We start from the raw sequence: 26,660 nt of genomic DNA, 5'->3' as shown, positions 1-26,660 counted from the left end.
CTTTTTCAGTATACATTTATTAAGCTACTCGTATAAACTTAATATAACAGCAACTAGTGACAGCTACCCTCGGAATTGGGAATATGCTACAAAAAGACAATCTAAAAGAGTATTATACTGAACCAAAAACGGTGCTGATAAAAGAACATTTAATACAATCCGTAGTCAGACGCCTATACTAGGTGTGCTGGTAATTACTTTCTGGTTCTGGGTTACCTCTACTAACATTAACCTCAGAACAGCACAAGTTAGGTTCCGCCAAGTGCGGTTGCACCAATTCGGTGCCTGAAAACGTGTATTTGCGGCACTAATTTTAAAATTTTATTAAGAAAAAAACTGCTGAAATTCATCGTTCGCTGGTAGACACTTAGGGTGAGCAAACCCCAATCATAAGAATATATGAAACGTTGTTTAGACAAGTAAAATGTGGTGATTTGAAGGTTAAGGCAAAAAACGTTTAAATATGCAGATGCAGGAGTTATTGGATGAAGACTCTATACAAATTCAAAAACAGTTAGTAGAAAAGTTGTATATGAGCGAAGTCGTAATTTGTGAATGATTACAAGCGGTGGGCCACATGAAGCCGGAAAAGGGAAAAACTGAAAAACCTGATAAACAGAATCGCTTCGAATCAGACATATTAGCCACTATTATGATCCAAATTAATGATTCGAATGAATAGGTTTGTAGCGACCTTGAGGCACGTCGAATTTTACATAGTGGAATAACGGTCTACAAAATACCCAGAAATATAATACCACGGGCGGGGTGCCAGCAGCGCCAACTAGAACCCGATAACGAATAGCTGGCAACCCCGAGACGTTTATCTGGGATGTTATTGAAGGGTATTTCCATTCATTCAGTGACCGATCATCGTTTGGTTTAGACGTGCAACCATCGACTGCCCAAGCCTCATCTCCAGGTAACCCCGCTGCCATCCGATTTATCTATTTTGTATTTTCTACATTTTTTATATTGCCAATAAATAACGGTCACACAATGTAAACACCACTGTTTTATTTCATTTTACCTCCATTCACCGAGCCATATCACAAACCCTAAAGGTTAAACACAACAACAAACAGGCCGAATTATTCCCACATCTAGGAAATGTATTTGAACTAAACGACATACAATCTACAATACCTGTTCATCAGCTCGTAATAACTATAAAGCTAGTTTCTCCAGTGGGAGTTACAATGGAAATTGGACAACAACCTCAATGCTAAAAAGGCTCCTTGAACTGATGATATTTCACCTGGATTATTGAAAGAACTGTTATGAAAAGAAATCATCATATTGACACATATTTTTGGCTGAAGCATGTCCCGGGAAGGTCAAAAGAAGAAAGAAGTCAACATTTCAAAGAGATAAACATGCTTAAAAAACTTGACAAATCGGCACAACAAGTCAGGTATTTTAGACATATACGATCACTGCTATCTGCAATATTCAAATTATTTCAAGAACTACCATTAAACGTTCTTAAACCATTTATAAATATATCATATTTCCAGTTTGGACTCTGAAATCACCACTCAGCAATCGATCAAGTGCACAGAGCAACAGACATTCTCAATATTCAAACCTATTTCGTTTATAACTAGAATTCTATCTAACAAAAGAGGTAGGAATGTATACATAAAATATTAAATTTAATATTTATTTATCCTTTGGATTAGAAATAAGTATTCATGCATTCCGGGAAACCATTGTGCAAAAATAAACGCATTTTTGTTATCCGTAAAGTTAAGCTACTGAGGTATATTGTGGTATTTCAGCGTATTATGATATCAGTATATTTCATAACACTATATACATCTAATTTTTTACTTTGTAAAAGTTTGATATTGGCTTAACCTTGACGAGTTTTATCTATGTATACTGTGGAACTACATTGTGAAAATGATGAACAATTTAAATATTTAGTCATTATCAACGAATAGTGATCATGCAACTTTCCATATTAATATTTATATTTTGTTTAAGAACAATTTTATGTTATTTGTTATAGTGCAAGATATGGCGGTTGTTAACGGCAAAATCAGATTCTCTTAAAAATGAATTTTTTAAAATTCCCCTAGATTTTAACGATTTGCCTAGAAGACAATACATATATTTTGTAGTTATATAATGACACTAAGAATATCGCTTCAGTATCAGTAGTGATCTTGTGTATAAACTTATAAAACTTAATGGCTATTTTGTCTTATTCTAAAGAATATCGGATATGATATTACTATTAAAACTAGTGGGATTGGAGTGCACTGACATTTACCACACTTCAGTATCGGTCCCAGGAGGATATCGCGTTGAATTAGTTTGCTAGAGACGTAATACGGAACACTAAAGATAGCATGCAACAATTTCTTTTGCAACCTCTGAAGGATGGTTATGTTGGATTTGCTAGTTTGATACCAAACGTGCCATTAGGCCTAAGAATTGACTTGCATGGCAGCTCTGGGTTATCTAAGGATAATTTAGATTTACATCCTACAAGTATGTTCAAATACATTCCCAGATATTTAACGTTTTATGGTGGTGCAAGCCCATCAGGTTCAACCAAAATTGGATTTTGGTGAAATGAAGTTGGAGGTTCCTTATGGCTGATATTGGATCGTCGCAGGATGGTAAAATCACCATATCGTCACCATAATTGGTTAGTTCGGTAGTTGCAGTCCAGTGTGTCACACCTTATCAAAAGTTTGATATATATCGAGAAATGTAGCCGAGCAACACATTTTATTATTTAAGCTTTTATTTATTTGATTGATCACTCTGTCAACTAGTTCTATTATCCCGTGTTTGTGACCAAAACCAAATTGATCTGGAATAATATTTTCCCTGTAATTATTTTCATTTGTTTCATGTACAGTTCCTTAAAAACTCTATATGTCAGAGGTAACAGACTTGCAGGGCAATAGGAAAAGACGTCCACTAATTTTTACCGCGGTTTAAGGATCATAATGATTTCAAGCCACTTTCCATGTAAGCACTTTACTAATAACTAAATAAAATCTGGAGTACAATATTTTATTTCATAACAGCTAAATATTTAGTCCCACACCTTTACTTCTATAAAAGTGTAAAAGTAATACTACTCTTAAAACTTTTCTGTATTCTTTTTTAATGCAATAAAAGTTACAGATTATATAAAAGTATGAAATAGAAAGCTTGATTGAAAATGATTTCATGATTTCGATCTTGACATCAACAAGGTTAATATATCGATCAACATCCGTGTTTAATGAAGAATGTCTTGGGTAAAATATCAACCAAATATAATGGATTGAGATCATAGAGTAACGTAGAACATGAGCAGTGAATAATGTGTTTGATGACATCAACTTCAAATCGATACATACTACAATGCAAAACAAAATACTGCATGATCTCTTAGTAGTCATATTTGCCTGATATAAAAATTACCTACGCTATATCGCATCAACTAATTATATCTAATCGTTATGCTCTGCTGTTATGTTATCGTCTAAACAATTAGATCTGGTTTCCTTCTCTACGTCCATGATGTCATTGTCAAGGTGACACCAATTATATGCCTACAACACGAACAGTAACATGGCGTATCGTCTAAGTAATGATTTGAAGTATTTTTTTCAGTGTAATCGGAGTATTGTATTGTATGGACGGACCTGCCAAGAAAAATGAATGTCTTTTTTGTTAAGTCGTACGTTCGTTATCGATTTATCAAAAGAATCAAGGTTATTAATGGTATTTTTATGCAAATTGCAACAACAATCCAATAATTATTTGCCTAGATAATCGAATACTAATTTTCCTTGATAGCAGCGCGATTTAATTTTTTTGAATGTTTGTGAATATTTTTTTAACATGGCTGGCTATTCGTAAATATTCATTAACTGTTTACATTTTATAACTGGATTTTTCGTAATGCCAATGCCATGTGAGTTATTGACTTGATAATTAAAACAACAATATAAAGTGGTGATTTACCTCTAGGAAATGTTACTCTGAAATGAAGTTTATTAATTTGCTGATTGAATTCCTGAAGATGTAGTCAAGATGATAAAATCAAGATATACTGATCAGTTAACTTTAAGGAAAGAGAAAATATTGGAACTGTTATACTGTTTGTTGAATGTGTTGTCATAACGATATATCGAAGATGTATGGATTTTGGATTTTGATGACCTGATTTTGAACGCTTCATCAAGAGTTATTTTTGATCCCGCTAGATTATTGTTAATTATTGTTAATATACTACGTTAATTTAAATTATTGAAATAATTAAAACGAAAAACTTAAACTGAATGGGAGAGATTTCTTCATGGAATAACACTCCACGAATCGTTTTTCTAAAGAAGCTTTCTAGATTGACATAGTTTTACACCTGTATTTGATTTTGTTTTGACTGCATCTTCTACTCCTATTTCCAATAATCAAACAATAATCCTATTTCCATCCACGTTTAGAACTTTGATGCCAAGGTGAGGATCGCTGCCGCGTATTAGCTACAGCTAAAAGATCTATAGTTCTTTGATCTGTTGTGTTGTGTTATATAGAAGAAACAGGGAAGAAAATATACTGTTAATGAATGAAACGCATTTACTTAAAATATATATTATAGTAGGTTTATAGCTTTCAGGAGACTAAACTAATTTTCCATCTTGTACATAATTGGAATAAATTTGCAAATTCAGATAATTCTACAAAATATATAACGTGGGGTATTGGCTTGGGATAAATTACATGCCCAAATTGAATTTCTAGGAAATCTCGGTTGACAGATTTAAGCTATAATTGTCAAACCCTATATCACAAATTTAGTACCTAATACTCTTAGGTTCTAAATCCTTGTTCAATTTAATGAGTGCCATTTGCAAACTAATGAATTCATAGAAAGTCCTGCAAAGAATTATTTACATTAAATTAATTAAAAAGTGAAAGGGTTTTATTTAAATCTTTTAAATGGTCAAGGTAGTCAGATTAAATGCATATCTCATCTATAAATTTTGAAAAAGGTAATATTGAGTGTTTCGATGTTGGTAGAATTTAACAGCGCATTTTAAAAGATGCATTCGATGATTAGTCAGAATTTACCATATTATGAATAATTAAGAACATAAATTAATTGTTTAAAAATATTATTAGAAAAAGTAACACAGCGAATTACATAGTCAATTAAAAGCAAATGATCTATAGTCAAAAAAACTAAACTAGATTTTTAGAGACTAAAACCATAATTGTTGAAAATGGAGGCATACTAAATATCCTCAATAGCATATATAACAGTTCAGTTGAAAAGTTCCCGACCTGACACATAGATGGCGCTACTAGAATTAAATCCATATGTTCTTTAGTTAGCCATAACCCTCAAAAGATGTGTGTATAAATTTGACAGCTGTCGGATCATTAGTTTGAGAATTATTGCATTTTGAGTGAAGCAACTTTTGTTACTGTGAAAAAAAAATTGATAAAAAAGAATTTCGCGTTGATAAAATATTGCTTTTTGGTGGGAAAAAATACAGTTGAAGCAAAAATTTGGCTTGATGCCGAATTTCCGGACGCTGCCCCAGGAAAATCAACCATCAAGGATTGGTATGCTAAGTTTAGACGTGGTGAAACGAGCGCCGAAGACGGTGAACGCAGTGGACGCCCAAAAGAGGTTGTTACCGACGAAAACATTTAAAAAATCCACAAAATGATTTTGAATTACCGTAAATTGAAATTGAAATTGAATGAAATAGCAGACACTCTAAAGATATCAACTGAACATGTAGATCAAATCATTCACGAATATTTGGGTATGAGAACGCTCTGTGCCAAGTGGGTGCTGCACAAGCTCACTTTTGATCAAAAACAACGACGCCTTGGTGATTCGCAGCAGTGTTTGAAGATGATGAAGCGTAATAAACCCGAGTTTTTGCGTCGATATGTGACAATGGAAACATGGCTCCATCATTTCACTCCCAAGTCCAATCGACAGTCATCCAAATGGACTGCACACACGCTCCAAAGCGTGGGAAAACGCAACAGTCGGCTGGCAAGGTTATGGCGTCTGTATTTTGGGATGCGCATGGAATAATTTTCACTGACTACCTTGGAAAAGGAAAGACCATCAGCAGCGATTATTACATAGCGTTATTGGACCGTTTGAAGGATGAAATCGCCGAAAAACGGCCACATTTGAAGAAAAAGAAAGTGCTGCTTCGCCAAGACAATACCGTGTCACAAGTCAGTAAAAATCCATGAATTGGGCTTCGAATTGCTTCTTCATCCACCGTATTCTCCAGATCTGGCCGTCGGCGACTATTTCCTGTTCTCAGATCTCAAAAGAATGCTCGCTGGGAAGAAATTTTCGTCGAATGAAGAGGCGATCGCCGAACTGAGGTCTATTTTGAAGCAAAGAACAAATCGTACTACAAAAATGGTATCGAAAAGTTGGAGGGTCGCTATAATCAGTGTATCACCCTTGAAGGGAATTATATTGAATAAAAAAAAACTAATTTTGCCAAAAAATATGTTTTACTATGGTAGCTAGCGTTATTTAAGACAAATGATGATAAACTGGCAATAAAGATAGTAATGAAAGTTTGCCTTCCAAGTTGATGTAAACATCTTCTTAATTAGTAAAGAGTTTACACCTTCTTTAGTTTTGTTTTGATCCAGGATTATGGTAGTATGTTAATTCATTTTAGCTAATGTAGTATCCACTGTAGAAAAACAACGGCTAATCGATATTTCAGTACTCAATAAGACGAACAAAAACATTTCAACAAATTTTTTTCTGCAACCAAACTTCAATTTTTTATTTTTTTAAAGTATTAGTTAAGAATAAGTATGCAACAAATTCTTAAAAAAATAACATACACAAGTTATATCAATATAATTTTAGCTATTGTAAAAACTGTACATATTCAGCACAAAATAACAAACAAACGTAAACTTCTCGACATGGCCTTTGTAAAACCAGAAAACACAAATTAATTATTTATACCTTAGCATTTTGATGAAACCACATCAAGCCGTTAGCCGTTTAAATGTTAACGAGCTTTACCGATGCAACAATTCCGGCTTCTTTACATGTTATTTTTTTCCTTCAAATCGCCAAGGCTGTTTGACGTAATAGTCTACTACAGATGAAGAACTACTTCCTACATAATGCCGAAATTTACTTTTAACTTAATCAAAAATGCCGATTTAAGTCCCAAACAAATTTTATTACTATAATTACAGACACAATGTTTTAAAAGGTTTTAACCAATGAAAACCAGTTCAAGAATCTTCTTGCAATTCTGGTTCTTGTTATACATGAACGCATACTTACTGAACTTATATTTTTAAGGTTCTTACATGCTGCATGTTCTGTTGCATTTTTTAATAATTTAGTTCAATCAACTTTTCGTTATAATTTACAATAAAAAACCGTTATTATCAAATAAAAATCAGCATTCGAAGTACAATATGGTCATTTTCACAATTTGCAATGGTAGTTGGAGAAGAATCCGTCCTAATAAAGAAAATATAAAAAATGAACTTGTATTCTTCAACATCTTTTTAGCTTGATAAATTATGTCCAGCGATATTTAGTAATAAAACTTTTCAGGCCTTTCTGTTGTTAATAAATATTTTGCCAATTTATAATTTTTTACTAAAATATAAGTTTAATGAGGATAACAACGTACGCAAGGAAACTTCCAAACAACATATTTCTACTGGTTATTTTACCGATAAAACTTCCTTTTCTTTTTTTTTCTAACAAACGATCCGTATTTCCTTAACAGCGCTATACAAACTTAATTCATTATTTGAGTTCATTCTCAAGTTGCATATTTCCAGAAAAAAATCAAGTAATTAAACTAGTTAACTATGACCTATGACGAATTGGTTCATCATCAATGACTTTTCAAGTGAAAATAATTATATGGCATACACTATTGATGTTAAAAAGAGCTAGTTTGGCCATTAACAATGTCCCGTCGCAAAACATTACTGTTAAATAACACTTAATGCAGCAACCAACCAACAAGTGGCGTGTTCAATAATATTCAACCACTCTTTGTCAGTTCTATGAATTTAGATAAATCGTAATCATAGAGGCAACTAGATAATGTAGGAAGTTAAATTAGTGAGAAATATAAGTACCACAAATATTTATATTTTGAAGTTTGTATTATTATGCTTATAAGGAATGAACATTATTTTATCAGAGGGAGATTCTGATTTAAAGAACAAGAGAACAAGAATCTCACAACATAAACTATTTTTTGAATGTTTTCTTTATTTGATACAGCAAATAATATATTGTATTCACTTGACTATTCTCAATGTAAGAATGTCAAGTCAACGAGCCTGGAAGAAAGGCTAGACGTCAAAAAATTTGATTTCTCTTTGAATAATCGAAGGTCTGGAATAAGATCATTAAATTTCGCTTGATTTTGGTTTGCGATAGTTTTCTTTAAAGCCAAGACCGACCAACTTGGAAGGTTTCACCTGTTAAATATTTTAACTTGAAATAAATTGAATAGCAGACGCTCCATCGCAGATGATCATATTCCAATTGTCAGATATGGATTCAACGATTTAAAAGTGATGATTCTGACACCTATGACAAAAAACCATTGGCCTGCAGGACCAAAATCGATTAAACACAATGGGCCGACTTTTGGCAGGAAAATACAGCTCAATCTCTCAAAAAACTTAGTAATGGATGGATAAACTATTTTCAAATGTTTATATGCGATGGAAAAATCCAAAAAGAGGGAAAATAGCTACCACCCGAATTCTTTGAAAATGAAGAAATCTGTTATCAAAGCCCATTAGACATTTTTGGAAAGTTATCAAAATTGCTGATTTCAGTGCTTAGCGGAAAAAAACAAGAGTTTTCTATGGCGTGTTGTAACTGAGGATGAAAAGCTGATGTACTTTGACACGACTAGGGCAAAAATTTATAGATAAATCCAGGAAAGCCACCCATATCGATAACGAAACGATATCATTTGAATGATATTTGATGTGTTCGCTTCCTAAATATTTTGGATGCCAAAGTTCCCCCTTATAGGGAGTGAGGATGCAAGTAAGAAATGATAATAATAAAGAAGATAATCTAAAGAAACGACATTTTTATAAGTAAATTCATTAATCACTTATTTTTATTTATAGGGTTATAGCTTTCAGGAGACTAAACTAATAAAAACTTAGTAATGGATAGATAAACTATTTCCAGATATGCGATGGGAAAATCCAAAAAGAGGGAAAATAGCTTCCACCCGAATTCTTTGAAAATGAAGAAATCTGTTATCAAAGCCCAATAGACGTTTTTGGAAAGTTATTCGAATTGCTGGTTTCAGTGCTTAGCAGGAAAAAACAAGAGTTTTCTAGGACGTGTTGTAACTGACGATGAAGTTGATGTACTATGACACCACAAGGGCAAAAATTTATGGATAAATCCAGGAAAGCCACCCACATCGATAACGAAACGATATCATTTGAATGATATTTGATGTGTTCGCTTCCCAAGAGAAATTATTTAAGAAACAAACTGATAGTTAATAAAGAAGAGCTTATTAGAAATCTTCGTTATAGTTTGTATCATTAATGAACAAATTTTCCATGCCCATGAGATAAGACAACTGTTACACTTTCATTCTGTTGTTAATTCTGTTTCTGTTCTGTTTGTTAATTCTGTTGTTTAGTTTTGTAGCGACCTTCAGTCATGTCGAATTTTACATCTTAGAACACCGGCCTACAAAATACCCGCAAATTATCCCAGATGTTGGAAACCTGCCGGGTGCCAGCAGGGGCGTCCAGTAAACAATAACGAAGATATGACACATATAACCCTAAAGTTTGAAGAAACCTGTTGCCGAAGCCGAACAAACACTTTTAGAAATTTCGGTTTTGGATTGAATTGGAGAAATTGGAAAGTGGTGATTTTGATGCCAGTGATTAGAGAACAACGGCCTGCAGGAACAAAATAGACCGAAGGCAGTGAACTGCAATATTTTTTGGAGGAAAATCCAGTTGACGGGAAATATTCAAAAGGAGGGAAAATAGCTACTACATGATTTGACTGAAAATGTTGTTTCGAACCGTTTTAACATCGCAATTTCAAGGCAAAAAAAAGAGTTTTCTGTGGCGTGTTGTAGTTGAAAGGAAAGCCGGCCAAATCTATAACGAAGCGGAATATTCATGGTTATAAACAACTATTAACATTTAATTCGAATATATGATCTGGCTCTTCTGAACAGAAATTCTTTAAGAAATAAACTGATCTTCGTTATGGTTTGTCTCGTAAATAATGACTGCTTAAAACTAATCTATTTTTGTATTAATTTGTATTAAACACGGTAATATAAGTTGATTATGCATTTATGATGCAGTGTGTTATTTATCTTGATGGAACTTTTAAGACCGTTTAAAAATAATTAGATCTCTGTTAAAAAATCTTATGCGCAGAACCGCGCATAAATCAGGCACTTGTTAGTTGTTGTTTTTTTTCTTCGTGGGGTTCGCGGCGAGCGTTCCGCCCGCCTGTAACCAAATTCGACCTCCAAAATGAATCGGCAAAGGCAACGATGCGTTGAATAAGTAGGTGGCCTTGGGACGGCGGCCGACAGCCGCCGTCTGTCATTCAAATCACCTTCGACTAAAAGGAAGCGGCTTTGTAAACAATTTCTGCCGGATCAGAACGGGATGCACGGGGCGACGGGATTGCAATTGTTTCTTCATAACTGCAACGAGTGCTTGATAGTTTTTAGATGACCTTTCAAATGATTCCTGATTAATCGGAATTAGAATACGTAGCGGGAGTGAAGATATCCTATTAGCTCCAAAATTAGAAGCTTACAGATAGAGTTTAATCAAAATATACTTTTAAAAAAATCACATTTTAGCTATATGGCCTATAAATTAATTTCAAATTGATGGTATTACTATGTATTAAATCATATTGGTAACCGACTTCATGTTGAAGCTTTACTTTTTTCAGTGCGTTGAAAATATCTGAATTTGTACTGAATAAATTGAATTTTCGGGAACTTTCATTTTTTTCAATTCGATTTCAAGAAAAACGCGGCTGAAGATCATAGAATGCTGTGTGAAGGTTATGGCAACGATGCTCCATCGATTTCAACATGTGAATATGTTCGACTTTTCATTTTCGAACGTTCAAATTTTAAAAGTGGCGATTTTGACACTGAAGACAAAGAACGTTTTGAAGAGCAAAAAAAAATAAGAACAAGAGTTGAAGGCTTGAAGAGCATGGGAATGATCCGAAAGCTTGGATATTTTGCCGTATATAAGCCATATGATTTGAAGCCAAGAGAAAGGCGTTTGGTCATGTGTGAAATGCTGCTTCAAGAGCTATATGTGGACCACCTGGACATACATCAACGGCAAAGACGAATATCCACAGCCTCAATTATACATCATAGATTACAATTAATACGCTTGAGCTGAGCACTGCGAAAAAGAGCTGGAATATGAACAAAGACAATAATGGTATTCTTCAATGTGATAAGGTTCGACCATATGTTCCAAAACTGGTGGGAAATTACGAAAAGAAATTGTAGGAATGCTCGTCGAGTCGGTCGGTCGGTCGGTCGAAACGTGTGGCTGCCGCTGCGATTATTTGTCAGAACACTCACTACTATTTTTGGAAGGAATTTGCACGGGAACTAAAAACACTGATTGAATCAAAGTTGTTTATTCTAACTTACGATTGATACATGTGGTCGATGGGAGAATGGACAGGATATTAGGTTAAGGTGAAGGAAGTACGGTAGCGCTGTGGAAGTGGTACTGTTACAGGGGGACGGTGATAAGAAAAGAGAGCGAGACGTCGTCGTGGTGGCCTTTTATACTCCAGAACTGCATGGTACCAATCCACCGGCGTTGCCAACCTTTGTAGTTGTTGATGGTGAATTGATGGTGGCCTAAAGGGTCGTGGCGGTCACCACAAAATATACCTTAGAATTTTAAAATGGGAAGCGCTACTCCATCCGCCGTAATCTCCAGACTTTGCTTTTTCTAATTATCACTTGTTCCAACATATGAGACGTAACCTGCCTGTGCAGCGCTTCACTTCTGATAGGATGAATGATGATCTAGATGAATTATGATATCAAGATACCAAAAATGCGGCGATATATAAATTATTCTTTTGAGATCCGTAAATTGCCTGAATTGGTAATGGATCTCGATGGAAAATAGTTTGAATAAAATACATTGTACCGATTTTTTTAGAATAAAGCTTCAAATTGAAAAAAATCGTTCAAAACTAAAGATGTAATATAATAGGTACATTATTTAATGTAAATATCATTTTAAATATTACAAAGGAAAAGACGGATATGTAATTGTTCAAATGAGTTTTTTCTGTCTCTGGTTTTATTCTTACACCCAGTTAATCCATCCAATAACAATTTGAGATTGCTGTTTTACTAGCTTGGAGGCAATTCACAAATAAATTTCCTTTTGTGTCACAAAAAAAATGTAGATTTCTAACATTAACTTGCTTTAGATCCCAAGATTCAGGATCGCACCAGTGTTTGTTTAACCCTTTGTTTTGATTAAGAATCATGGTGCTAGATTCAGGTCTACCATCCATAATGGTAGAAAGTGACACACAAAATATATGGCAAATAACAAGCAGCAAAAATCTTTTTTAAGAATGTTGTGTGTTAGATAGGCTGTAAGAATAGTTTCCTATAGAATGTTGTTTCTTCTTTACACCAAAAATATTTACCAATTGCTAAATATTTACCAAATCCTCTAAAACTCTAATAGTTCACTTGTGTTGAGGTCTGATAATTGTGCTGGCCGGTGAAGATGTTTGATGATAACCTAATTTTTCTCAAACCAAGACTTTTTGGCTGTGTGTATGTTTGACAGCAATAGACTGGTCATAGACTTTATTCATCAGTTAAGTGAAAGAGAAGGCGAACTGAATACCAATATTGCCGCCCAAATCGTAATGGGAACGGCCATTTGTAAAAAACAATCTAAACAACGATTCATCGGACTATACCACATTCTTACATCATGAAATGTCCAGATATTGATGGTTGTACTACGTCTCTCGCAGCTAAGCGTTGGCTGGTGTTGGCATTGTTTTAAAAAGTTTCGCAAGTTTTGCCCCAGGAAAATTAATCATCAAGGATTGGTACGCTAGGTTTAGACGTGGTGAAATGAGCACCGAAGACGGTGAACGCAGTGGACGCCCAAAAGAGGTTATTACTGACGAAAACATTAAAAAATGCACAAAATGATTTTGAATGGCCGTAAATTGAAATTGAATGAAATGTCTGCTATTTCTAAAGATATCAACTGAACGTGTACATCATATCATTCACGAATATTTGGATATGAGAAAGCTCTGTACAAAGTGGGTGCCGCGCGAGCTCACTTTTGACTAAAAACAACGACGACTTGATGATTCGGAGCAGTGTTTGAGCATGATTAACCGTAATAAACCCGAGCTTTTGCAGCGATATGTGACAACGGATGGCTCCATCATTTCACTCCGAAATCCAAGTCAGTCTCGACAGTCATCCGAGTGGACTGCACACGATGAACCCGCTCCAAAGCGTGGGAAAACGCAACAGTCATTGATGGCAAAAATCCATGAATTGGGCTTCGAATTGCTTCTTCATACACCGTATTCTCCAGATCTGGCCTCCAGCGACTATTCCTGTTCTAAGATCTCAAAAGAACGCTCGCTGGGACCTACTAAAAAAATAGTATCGAAAAGTTGGACGGTCACTATAATCAGTTTATCAGTCTTGAAAGGAATTATGTTGAATAAAAAACTAATTTTGCCAAAAAAATATGTTTTACTATGGTAGGCCGGGGTCTTTCCAATTGATCTGTTACGTGTTGTGTGGTGGTGTTTACGTTATGTGTTAGATGGTATACTCTTTGTTCATAAGAGGAGAATTTTGTCACCCATTTACATTTCCTTTCAGATATATAATATAAATATTAAACGAATCCAATTTGAATTTAAGATATATGATAAATTTGAAGTTAAGAAAACATAGGACAGTGGAAAATAGGAAAAACATTCTTGTTTAATATTAGACCTTTGTATTAGAATTAATTCCCAATTCATCTCAGATTTCCTAAGTAAATACACCAATGTGGTGTTGTATATCAAAAGTAAAAGTAAATGTTAAGTAAATGTAGTAACAAGAGGACGCTTAGGAAACATAAAGACCTTTTTCCATAAAAGTCAATACATCATTAACCTATAAACACTCGAACAATAACAAATTAAAAAAATAATACAATATTTCTCCAGTGTAACATGTTTGGAGTACCTTATTAACTTTCCAATTATTGCTGTGAGTTGCTAACAATATAAATCTGAGTAAATAATTCACCGACCGTAACTTCCGATAAACAATTCGTTTCCAATCAAATATTTCAGACTTTTAACATCAATCGCCTTGTTCTGGCCATGATCTTTTACGAACAATATTCTCGTTCTTATCTGTTCTTCTCATCTTCCGTTATTAATTATTTAAATTGGTCCGATATCGTTGCTTCACATATAAAAACACGATTTATCGAATGGCATTTTACGATCAAATCACGTGACTCGATCGGTCTTATTTTCGTACAGATATCTTCATCTTCAAGGTTTGACTTCGAGATCTTTTGATTAATAGTTGGTTGTAGTGATGTTATGAACCATTTATTAAATTCGTCCAGTATAATTTTAATTATAAATTAAATTATTACTACTTTTCATTTGTACTTTGATAGATTCTTTGATCTGATAGATTAAGCTAATGTTAATAGTAACATTTATACACTTTACAGATCGTGTAGTTTGGTTTGCTTAAATCTTCAGATTTCCTGCCTTTTTACTGGACAACGAGTAGTTGTATTCCTTATACGTTGATGTGATTTATTAAACTTCTTTTACGGTAAAATCTTGCATAATTTGGTAGATCCATTTGATTTCGAGGTCATTCGACTGATGTTCTTTGGCTTCGTAGAAATAAGCTTTAGTAATTAATTGAAGTACTTTGTTTTGACAGCGTCGGTTTGGTGCAACTCCATATTGGAACCCATAAGTTCAAATATATTTTACTATTAATTAATAAATTAATCCCTCGAGGGTAATTCAAAAATCATTGTTGATACATGTAAAATTTGAAAAGTTCCAAGATAAAATTTGAAATTAAATTTACTGCTAATTTTTAATCAAATAAAGCACCGAATTTTTAAGCAAAATGAAAAAGAATATCTTACATAAAAATACTTTACATAAATACTATTAATTTTGCATAATTATTTTTATTACTTATATACAACAACAAAAAGTTTATGAAATCCTCTGGTTAACTCGAGAAGTTTGACAGATAAATGAAGATGAAGATGACAAATTGGAAACTCAAATTAAGCAAAACCATTATCTGCAAGAGTTTTCAAAACATTAGTGACAATAAGTAGATTATAGGTGTGAGGTTATAAACTGGCAAGCTTTGATGATGTCATCATTTTTAAAGACCATGTATATAAAATAGTATTAAAATAGGATCATTAACATATATAGTAGGTTATCTGATGGAAAAATAGAAAGTATATATGTTATACAATATGGCCATGTGTTTAAAAACTACCTAAATGGTGAACGATTGAGACGAGAGACATGTTTTCTATTAGATAAAGTCCCCCAGTGTCGCTTTGTATCACTGCTCGCCTCTTTTTTTCCTTAAATACCTTAGTTTTTTCAAAAAAATTAATTGTTTTTGAGATCAAAACCCTTTCCCAAAATATAAATGACGCAGCTGGTGGGCTTCCGGAGATATCATAAGGCTATTCTCTTTTGAATTCATTCAATTAATCGCAATCAAATTAATTATCAAGAAATGAACACAGGTTGACGTTGGATGGTGGAGTCCGGGCAAAAGTATCGCAGCTGAAGCTGTAAGGTCACAAAGAGTGGATTGAAGGTACTCAATGATACCCTAGCCATAAACTATTTCAAGTAAGACATTCAAGCTTTGAAAAACACCTTTAGTCCGTGGATTCCAGGCACATGCACAGTTCAAGATGTAAGGCCACCAGTTCAGGGTGAACGCTCACCAAAAGCGGATTGCAGTAGCTCAATTTCTTAGCCGTAGATTATTGAAATCTGGAGTCACCAAAATTTAGAAAACCACTCCGTAGAGGGGAGCCACGGAGATTTTGGTAGAAACAGTGTCATTTCGAAGATCTTCAAAGGCAAACTGGCGGATGAAGGTACAATCGATACTCAAAAACAATTTTTATAACAATTATAAGCTGTCCAGACGGAGCAACGACCACATATATCCCTGTTGGCCGTTTCTTTAAGAGGGAGTTGTTTTATAATATGACCCTCATAATATCTTATAATACGACTAAGGACAAAGACACTACACTGCAATTGACACGCGACGGAAAATTGTTAGGACGCCGAACAGCTAAATTATATATAAAGCACGACATAAAGTGACGACCTAAATGAGCATATTAGAGGCAGGAAAGCTAGCTAAAAAGTAGTCATCAGCGCCTTTATTCAAGCCGAGTAAGTGTTGGAAAAGTCTTTACAAACAATTTGCAATGTTTATATTTTAAGCAAAACTGCTTCATAATTTTCTATATAGGAAATCCAAGATGGTCGTGCTAAAAATACACAAGTACCATTTTAATGACACTGTATTTATTGTATTCTATAAGTGTTATATTCAATTCATAGTTACGTAAGCCCGATCTATTTTCGTGATTTTTTCGACACGTTTGGCAACATAGCGCCAAACAAACAGATGTGCAACGATAGCACAATTTTTGGCGATTGTTTCTCGGTCATGGGGTCGCGTAAATATAGATCACTTGGAAGAGCCTATGCTATTTTCTTGGTCGTATGAGCTTAACGACCTGTTTTGTTTAACATTGATTTTTTATAAACATCTCAAGGGTAATTGCTTAATTGGCAAGTCCCCACATATCATAAGATCGGCTATGTATTCAGACACAGTTTATTGTTTCGCAAGTCGCCGCCAAACAAGCATTACCAAAACAAATAGTTGTTTAAAGTTTATAACAATAACGATGTTGTGACATATAAGAAACCTTAAAATAATATAAACATGTGTTCCCGTAACTATTGTTGTGGATACTGATAAATAAATACGTGTGTTACAAAAAATATAAACATATAAAAGATTACTACGTGATGCATATTATATATTATGAATAAATACATTTTGAGAAATGTTTTAATAGTGGCGTAACACAAAGTATAACTATTTTGCAAGCATTGTTACTTCAGCTATAAATATCAGCATGTTTCCTTCTGTTAAGGAGGAACCAACATATTTCTTTTGTGATCGAACCATGTCAAACTCTGTATGAACAAAACTCAATTTATGAAAAGCGTTAATTTTTGTTTCAATTTGGGTCATTTCGCATGTGAAGCGCTGTTCTTGATTGAAATATTGCGTGAAAAACAACGTCACAAAAGAAAGGGAAGAAAAAAGTTCTTAATGATTATTGTAGGGTTCAAAGAAGAAAGAGAAAAGAAGAAGCGACAAGACCATCATAGAATCTAATATCCCTTATTCAAATTGTTGTAGGTTTAGCAACATTATAAAAAGCTTAATATTTTGATATACATATTGGTAACCACTGAATGATTATTGTATGGTTGACTGATGACGCAATAATAATTGTCACAAATCCCACTGAGCTGCTTTGTAACTATATTCATATCAAATTTCTGTCAACACATACGAGTTTACTTATGAATTAATCAATTTTCTTTTCAACAAAATATAAATGAAGAAAATTATACAGCGTCAAGCGTCTTTAGTCAAAGAAAAGTGACACTGAAGGTAACCGAGTGTCTTTGTAAACATACTCCATAAAAAACGATAAAGAATACTCATATCAAATGAACAAAAATCAAGCTGGAAGAACTGAAGCATTTCTTCTTTAAGCTAAAGCAATCTAGTTATCAGATTTAAGTCACCAAATCCATCGTCCTCTTTTAATATTTATCAACGGATTAGTACCTTGTTATTGAGTATTTTATTGTACATAAGTAACCTTCAATAACGAGAACATTTGAAAACTAGTTTAACAACTTCAAGTCCAAGGCAGTAATAACGACTTTTGATAAAATGACATCAACAACTTTGATTAAGAATAGTAAACAACAAATAGATTATCGATTAATTTATTTGTTATGGCTGTCTTTAATTTTGAACGGTCACACCTGAACGTAAAATTGTAGATGAGCAATAATATAATAAAACCAAGAGAAATCGCATAACAATTCTTAATTGGAACAACTAACATATTTACCACTAACTTATTTATAACTTTATTGTATAAGAAACTAGAAAATGGTTGTAAAAAACGAAGAATTTTATTTACAGAAATTATCTTGAAATTAATATTAATTCCAATACAATCTAGAGGTATTTTTAAATTAATAAACATTTCCTTTTGAAATATTTCGTTGTTTATAAAAAAATGCCAGGGTCGCGTATTTATAATGCAATAATGCGTTATCAATACAAGATTAATTAAATAATATTATCCAAATCTTCATATAAAGGTATAATATTGTATAAATAGCTGATATTGAGAATTGTACTTTATATAAAGGGTTGAGCTACAAGCTGTCGCAAATGGAAACCCAAGTCTATTCATCAATCAATATTTCGGAAGTAATTAATTAATTTTTAAGACTTATGTGGCTTTTTTAATGATGGAGCCCTTTAGTATCGAAATTTCCCGTATGAAAACAAGCAAACTTATTCTGATACTGGCGTTCACTTAAATCCTTATAAACAACATATAATTTGAAATAAGCTTCTGTTGGTTTTGCTTCTTGAGGAATTACAGTTTCTCCCAAATTAATATTTACGTATATATTGTAAATTATATATAAAGATATTATGTTACATATAATATCCACAATACGTCCAACTACTATAGTTAAAATTTCTACAAAAATACTACAATTTTCCAAGTCCTTATTGTAGTAATAATTTTAAAACTGCACTGAATACATTGATGATTATTATTTACTAATCAATTTTTCAGATTTATTACTTTTCTTTGTAAGTTTTATAAATATTTTCTTTATGTCCCTATTTTGTTGTTTATAATATTTAATTAGAAATAACTGAACTTGTAAATGTACTGAATTGTAAATTATATATAAAGATATTATGTTACATATAATATCCACAATACGTCCAACTACTATAGTTAAAATTTCTACAAAAATACTACAATTTTCCAAGTCCTTATTGTAGTAATAATTTTAAAACTGCACTGAATACATTGATGATTATTATTTACTAATCAATTTTTCAGATTTATTACTTTTCTTTGTAAGTTTTATAAATATTTTCTTTATGTCCCTATTTTGTTGTTTATAATATTTAATTAGAAATAACTGAACTTAATAGTAATTTTTCAATTACTTTTTCATTGATTTCATAGTTGATTATTGACTATTTTATTACTTACTTTTTTTGTCATGTTTGTTTGCCTATTGATTATATAAAATTGAATTTTGTTCTTTATTCCTTTGATTCTGAAAAAGGTCCTAACCCAACAAAAATGATCCAAAAGCTACATAGTACACCTAATTAATTATAAAACAATAGGACACACACACAAACTAGTAAAAATAAACAAACGATTTATAACCAAACTTTCGATTCTAATTATTTGAATATTGTTTCGTTAATCGATCCAAGATTTGATCATTGTTGTTCTTTAAATAACACTGATCTAACCCCCAATAATAACAAAAAACATGACAATACTCAAACAAAATTGCTTAAAAGCACTTCATGATATGTTAATGGTTCATGATGAACAGCGATTACAATCAGTGAATAGCACCATGAATTCGGATGATGGCCGTGATCTTACATTCAACAAAAATAAGCACAATTAGACATGTCATAAATAATGCGAAGCGGACAACATGGAACATAAAAAAGGTGTTTTTCATTCTGATTTAGTACTCACCATTGGCGCATGGATAACCTTAAATAAAGAAAAAGTAGATATTAGAATATAGTGTATACATTTAGTTTATTTATTAAGAAATGTGACGTAAATGTTTAAAACAATCTATTAATCACTTTGTTTGATTTTAATTTTAAATATCAAAGTTTTCATAAAATAAAGAAAACTTTATGTTCACATATTATTATGTATTTGTATCACAATTATTTTACAATTTTGTAATTATTTGTTTGTGTTTTAATAACACATCACTCAATAAGTTTCCTATCTGACACATTGTTGACAATACAAGTCAAAATTTCATGTCATTCCAACTACTATTGATGCTAAACGCTCTGGTCTTCTAAAATCGGCAATTCTTCAGAAGAATATAATAAAATTGTTACGTATATACGCAAAACGTTTTGTGAGATAGCTGCCTTAAATATACCAGAAGATAGTATGTTTAAAATTTTACATGAGCACTTGAGCAAGAGTAATTTTATTGTCGTTGTGAATTGTTTAGAGCTTTTGAAGTAAAATAAAAATGATTTTTTAAATTGGTGTGAGTCTGATCGGCAGATGAATGGACAATAGTTGGTAAAAGACGTTCAAAACGATCATAAATAAATCTCTCTAGGAAGAATTATCACTTCAAAAGCAGAGTAAGTAATTAAACTCATTAGGAGAGTTATTGAATGATGTGTTAAATATATCCACATTTATTAAGATATAACTAATTTAATATCAGATAAATTTAACAATTAATTTACAACGAAGCACTAAAAATAATGTCTTGTAAAAATATAAGTTAGTACTAATTATTCAGATTTAACTTGTCTTCTTATTTATTTCTTCAAATCCATTATGACTTTCTTATTGTGTATATCATTTAATAAGAGTTATATATTCTTATACCATGTGGGTTATGCCAGGCTAGATTCAATATTTTTCTTTCTAAATAATTCTGCTTCCTAACTATAAAATACACATATAATTTATAAAGAAACCGAACGATTTCTAATTCAATGCATTTTATTTTTTAATTATTTAAAATTTGTATTTACTAAATTTGATTATACATTACATTGAGCTATTAGTACTAGAAAAGATTTAATAAGTTTTGTATTGTATTTTAGCATCACTTCTTGTTTTGTTTCATAAGGGATATATTTATTATTAGTGTGTTAGACATAATTTTACGTAACAAACTTAGTTCTTATCAAGAGAAATCAAATCTTCTTCCAGTTCTTAGTGTTCATTTCCACACACACACACATATGATTATGATGATGATTCTTATGGTTAATATAAACTGTCCAATATTATTCAAAATAAAAAGAAAAAGAAGAAGGAAGATTCCTAGCTTTTTCCTAAGCCTATTAATCAACTTAATTACATTATTATTAAGTCGTTTCACCTATGTTCTGCAGAAATGTATCCCGACTTGTAAATTACTCTCCGGCCAGAGGTAACTAACATTAAATCCTGACTTATCACCGAAAATTTTATTTTATTATTTAAAATTTTAAATTAATATTCAAAACTGTCTGTATGATGTTACATTTTCCCTCGTAATCGTCATATTTGAACATTTTTCATTCTGTTATATCTTTAATTTTTCACATTAATTTATTTATAAAAAACTACTAAAAAAATTATTTATTTATTCCAATTTAACCATAAATATATTGAAAAGTACTGTATGAAAACATTCAATCTAATTAGATTACTTAAGAGAGAGAAGACTTTTGGGTTGCTTAAGAACTAGTTGCAGTTGAAAGAATCGAACTTTTGTAAAATTTTATTTAGGATTCTCAGAGATATTAAATTTAGTGAAATTAGTCTATTGTATAAGCCCTATAAAATGGTTTAAAAGGATATTTCTAATTTGAAGCTTTATTGTGAAAAACCCTCCATCGATGCCGTTACCTGCCTCCATCTTTAAGGCAATTTACGGATTGCATCTGGAAAGAACGACGCATGGTTTGAGGCTGTCCACGAATCGATCTATTTTTTAATATCTCCATAAGAAGTGAAGCGCTGCTCAGACAGGTCACAATTCATATGTCGGAACAAGTAACAGGTCAATTGAAAAGTCCCCGGCCTAACATAGTAAAACACATTTTCTGGCAAAATTAGTTTTTTTTGTTCAACATAATTCCCTTCAAGGGTGGTACACTAATTATAGCGACCCTCCAACTTTTTGATACCATTTTTGTAGTACGACTTGTCTTTTGCTTCGAAAGAGGCCTCAGTTTTGGCGATCACCTCTTCATTCGACGATTTTGAGATCTGAGAACAGGAACTAGTCGCTGGGGGCCAGATCTGGAGAATAACGTGGATTGTGGAGAAGCAATTCGAAGCCCAATTAATGATTTTTTGACACGGTGCATTGTCTTGGTGAAGCAGCACTTTCTTTTTCTTCAAATGCGGCCGTTTTTCGGCGATTTTGTCCTTCAAACGGTCCAATAACGCTATGTAATAGTCGCTGTTGATGGTCCTTCCTTTTTCAAGGTAGTCAATGAAAATTATTCCATGCGCATCCCAATATACGGCGCCATAATCTTGCCAGTCGACTGTTGCGTTGTTTCACGCTTTGGAGCACATTCATCGTGTGCAGTCCATTGGGATGACTGTCGATTGGACTTCGGAGTGAAAGAGTGGAGGCATGTTTCATCCATTGTCACATATCGACGCAAAAACTCGGGTTTATTACGCTTGATCATCCTCAAACACTGCTCCGAATCATCAACTCGTCGTTGCTTTTGGTCAAAAGTGAGCTCGCGCGGCAACCACTTTACTCAGAGCTTTCTCATACCTAAATATTCGTGAATGATATTATGTACACGTTCAGTTGTTATCTTTAGAATGTCTGCCATTTCATTCAATTTCAATTTACGGTCATTCAAAATCATTTTGTGGATGTTTTTAATGTTTTCGTCGGTAACAACCTCTTTTGGGCGTCCACTGCGTTTACCGTCTTCGGTGCTTATTTCACCACGTCTAAACTTAGTATACCAATCCTTGATGGTTGATTTTCCTGGGGCAGTGTCCGGAAACTCGGCATCAAGCTAAGCTTTTGCTTCAACTGTATTTTTGCCTTCAAAAAGCAATATTTTATCAACACGCAAAATTCCTTTTTATCCATTTTTTTCACAATAATAAAAGTTGCTTCACACAAAATATCATAATTCACAAACTAATGATCCGACAGCTGTCAAATTTATACACGCATCGTTTGAGGGTTAGGGCTAATTAAAAACATATGGATTTAATTCTAGTAGCGATAATTATATAACAGGTCGGACCTGTTAGTAATCAGAAGTAGCAATGTCTGACTAATACGGCAGGTAGGGTGGCACTTCCCATTTTAATGTTTCCAAGTATGTTTTCACCCGTCTTGCAACATTGTTGTATCTTGGCTCGTATTTCGGTCGTGTCAAACGCATTAATTGTAGTCGATAGCGATCCCCACTGGTGGTTTCACCAAGTAATGCGTTCAGCATGTTGAAATCGATGGAGCATGGTGGAGCAAGCTTTATACAGTATTAGATGACGTTAAGACGCTTTTTTGTCGTAAAACATCCCAGAAATGTGATTTACTCGGAACAAATTCAGACACTTTCAACGCACTGAAAATATACTTTGTTCACACTTTATTGAAATGATAGATACTGAAAAGTAAAACTTGAGGCCTGAACATGACGTTATGTGACGGTCAGAAGTGTACCCGATGCGAATAAATGCTTAACACTATCTGTGGTCAATCCTTTAAGAATAATTTATAGGCCTTATAATATTAATTAATGCTGAAATAGTGTGCTTTAATATTCTACACTTTTTTTTAATACAACACATGAAATATATTTTCAGAAAAATTGAATCAAAACAACAAAATTAAACAGATCAAGGGAACAGATAAACGGTGGAAAACTGAATTCATTATAATTTGTTTTTTTAGGTAGCGCAGGAAACGATTTAACATTTTGGACACATAATTAATAACGTTAGCAGGCAATTTTCGACGTGTGTGTCGCAATAATTCCAAACATTATAAATTGTGTGTTTGTGCGTTTTTTTCTCATCCGTGGTAATTACTATTGTAGGCTCGTCATGCGAAAAAGAATGACTGTGATGTCTGTGATCCAATGACAAACGCTTTATATTTACGTCAAGGGCGACCTACGAAACATCCTTGAAAAAAAAGTTGGATGCTGTCCAAATTTGTGTTTTTTTACTGTGACCTTGCTACTACGAATATTTTGAACAGATAAGAATGTAAATCAATGATGATGGTTTGAAATTAGATAATTATATATCACAACATAAGTGTGCTTGAACTTCTCAAGTAATCCCACTATACTTAAGTAATTCATTAATTAAACTATGGATCTATAAAGTCTCTTATCAACTGTCGAGAAAAGTAATTCAGGATACATAAAAACAGAATACATTACTTCACAAATATCTCTGGATTTGACGCATGCGTACATACAGCTTATTAGATTTAATGTCGTATATATATATATATATATATATATATATATATATATATATATATATATATATATATATATATATATACACGTAAATAGGTTCAGGAGGTAAATAAAAATGCTACACACAAATATGATAATATGATATGTAAGGAGGGAAATAAACATTGATTTTTTTTTGAAATAACACATTTCATTTAAAAAATTATTGAATAAATTTTTAAATTAATTTAGATATTTCAGCAATTAACAATAACTCCAAGAACCATATAAATAAATATTACCAAAAAAAGACCAAAATTGTTTTAATCAAACCCAGCCAATATAGTTAAAACCAAACGAAAAAGCCCGCCACTATATATGAAAGCATGAAATTCTGCTAAAAATTTCCAAATATGATCAACTATGTTCGCTACTATTCTTGATCTACAAACCCCATTAATGAACTACCTCGGGCTTTCGATTAACCTATTGTATATTTACTAGCCTAAAATTAATAGATTATCGTACTTTTAAACTGAAGAAATTTCAGTCAATACATCGTTATTTTTAAAACATAATTTATTTACCTATACTCTTATATAATACATTGTATTTTCCATGTCATTAGATCATTAGGATGTCGTTGATAGTTTTATATTTGATTTGATAGTTGTTTATTTGATCTAGGTCTACTTTTGTTAGCAAATTTAATTATTTCATAGTATCACTGTACACTTTTTACATCTTAGCAAAATGCTGTCTAATTTCTTCTTCCCTGTTTCTCTGAATTTCACATTCTTCGACATTTAGTCTCATCAAATTCTTACATCTTACCTATATAATAAAACTTAAATCATTACTAAAATATATTACATTTAAAATAAATGTGTAATTATTACCAGTTACAATTTTTGCTACCATTCTTGATGGACAAACCTCATTAATGATTTGACTACTTCGAACACAACAAGAAACATTTTCTTCTCTGATTTTGTTATCATTGAATTTTGGTATATGTTGATGCCTATTCGATGTCGTTGAAAATGACGTGTTATAAATTTGGCAGCTAATATTCCCGTTATAAATAAAATTGATACTGTTTGAATTTTATAACTTAAAAATTTAACCTTACATTCTGCACTTACCCTTGTTCTTCCATATTTTAAAACCTGTGTATGTTAGAGTATCAAGAATAACACAATAATAATTATTATTAGTATAGAATTATTAATGTAACACAAAATCTGAATATTCTAGATTTTGTTGTTGTTTTGACTTGATCGACTGTATCGATCGACTCGAAAAGAATATACCATCATTAGAAAAGGGAGGCAATATAGTTTATTCTTTTCAATGGCGTGTTCTATGCAGGAGAGTGCGCATGCGCCAAATCCGGAGATATTTGTGGAGTAATGTATCCAATCAAAATCATACAAATAAGACTTCGAAGACCTCGCGAAGAGACAAACTTCAAAGAGCAGGTGGATTTATGCCGGATAGCGGTTATATATAAGAGGTTCGTACTTCACCAGTTTACGGAAGAACGAATAAGACTTGGAAAGCATGCGACCATCGTTTTTACCGATTTTCATTCCACATATGGCACTCTGTACTTTGGGCAGCTTTTAAAACTGAACAAATTCTCCTAAAAATTATAAAACTTCTTCAGGCATCTTACGATGGCTTCATGAAAATGCAAAATAATTTGTCAAATTCATGAGATCCGAGTCGATGTCGCCAAGGTAGACCTACACCAATATAGTAGTAAATGCAATTATCCGAAAATATTTTTAAAACAGATATGGCGTTCACTATGCAGACATTGAGGCTTCCACATATGACTTCTTACATTCGATATGCTTAGTACAAACTTAATTTACAAATTAATTTTTACTACTGTTCTGTTGTACTTGTATTAATGTACAAGCAAGGCGTGTACGGGATTAATACATCAGTATGTATTTCCCAAATTAGAATAAAACTAATCTACTTAAGCTAAAGTTAACAATACATTACACTAGTTCGTGTGGTTTTATTCGCTTCAATCTTTTGATTTCTTGCGTGTTGTCCAGTAGCTGTATTGCTTCCACTTTTAGGGCGAAATCTTGGATCATTTCGTGTATCCATTTGATCCCGAAATCATGGCGCAACTTTGTTTTGGGTGCGTTGGACTACTAGTTGGTTTGATGT

At 32.7% G+C, this 26,660-nt stretch overlaps 1 protein-coding gene across 13 annotated transcripts in view; it reads right to left on the bottom strand.

The window, feature by feature from the left end:
* Nucleotides 1–26,660, bottom strand: part of usp (retinoid X receptor ultraspiracle) — a 93,556-nt gene that overhangs the window by 21,990 nt on the left and 44,906 nt on the right. For 5 of the 13 annotated variants that reach the window (XM_076400887.1, XM_076400878.1, XM_076400877.1 and 2 more), the window contains one exon: nt 20,011–20,028. The exons of the other annotated variants lie outside the window; for them this stretch is intronic. In XM_076400887.1, the coding sequence (XP_076257002.1) occupies nt 20,011–20,028 (18 nt within the window). The remainder of the gene's footprint in view (nt 1–20,010; nt 20,029–26,660) is intronic. 13 annotated transcript variants of the gene reach the window in all.

The sequence above is a fragment of the Rhynchophorus ferrugineus genome, unplaced genomic scaffold (assembly GCF_030347505.1).
Source record: "Rhynchophorus ferrugineus isolate W39M unplaced genomic scaffold, kcgeb_rfMv2 rfM3, whole genome shotgun sequence".
Classification (NCBI taxonomy): domain Eukaryota; kingdom Metazoa; phylum Arthropoda; class Insecta; order Coleoptera; family Curculionidae; genus Rhynchophorus; species Rhynchophorus ferrugineus.
The sequence above is the reverse complement of the archived record's forward strand: the minus strand, read 5'-3'. Positions and strand labels throughout refer to the sequence as shown.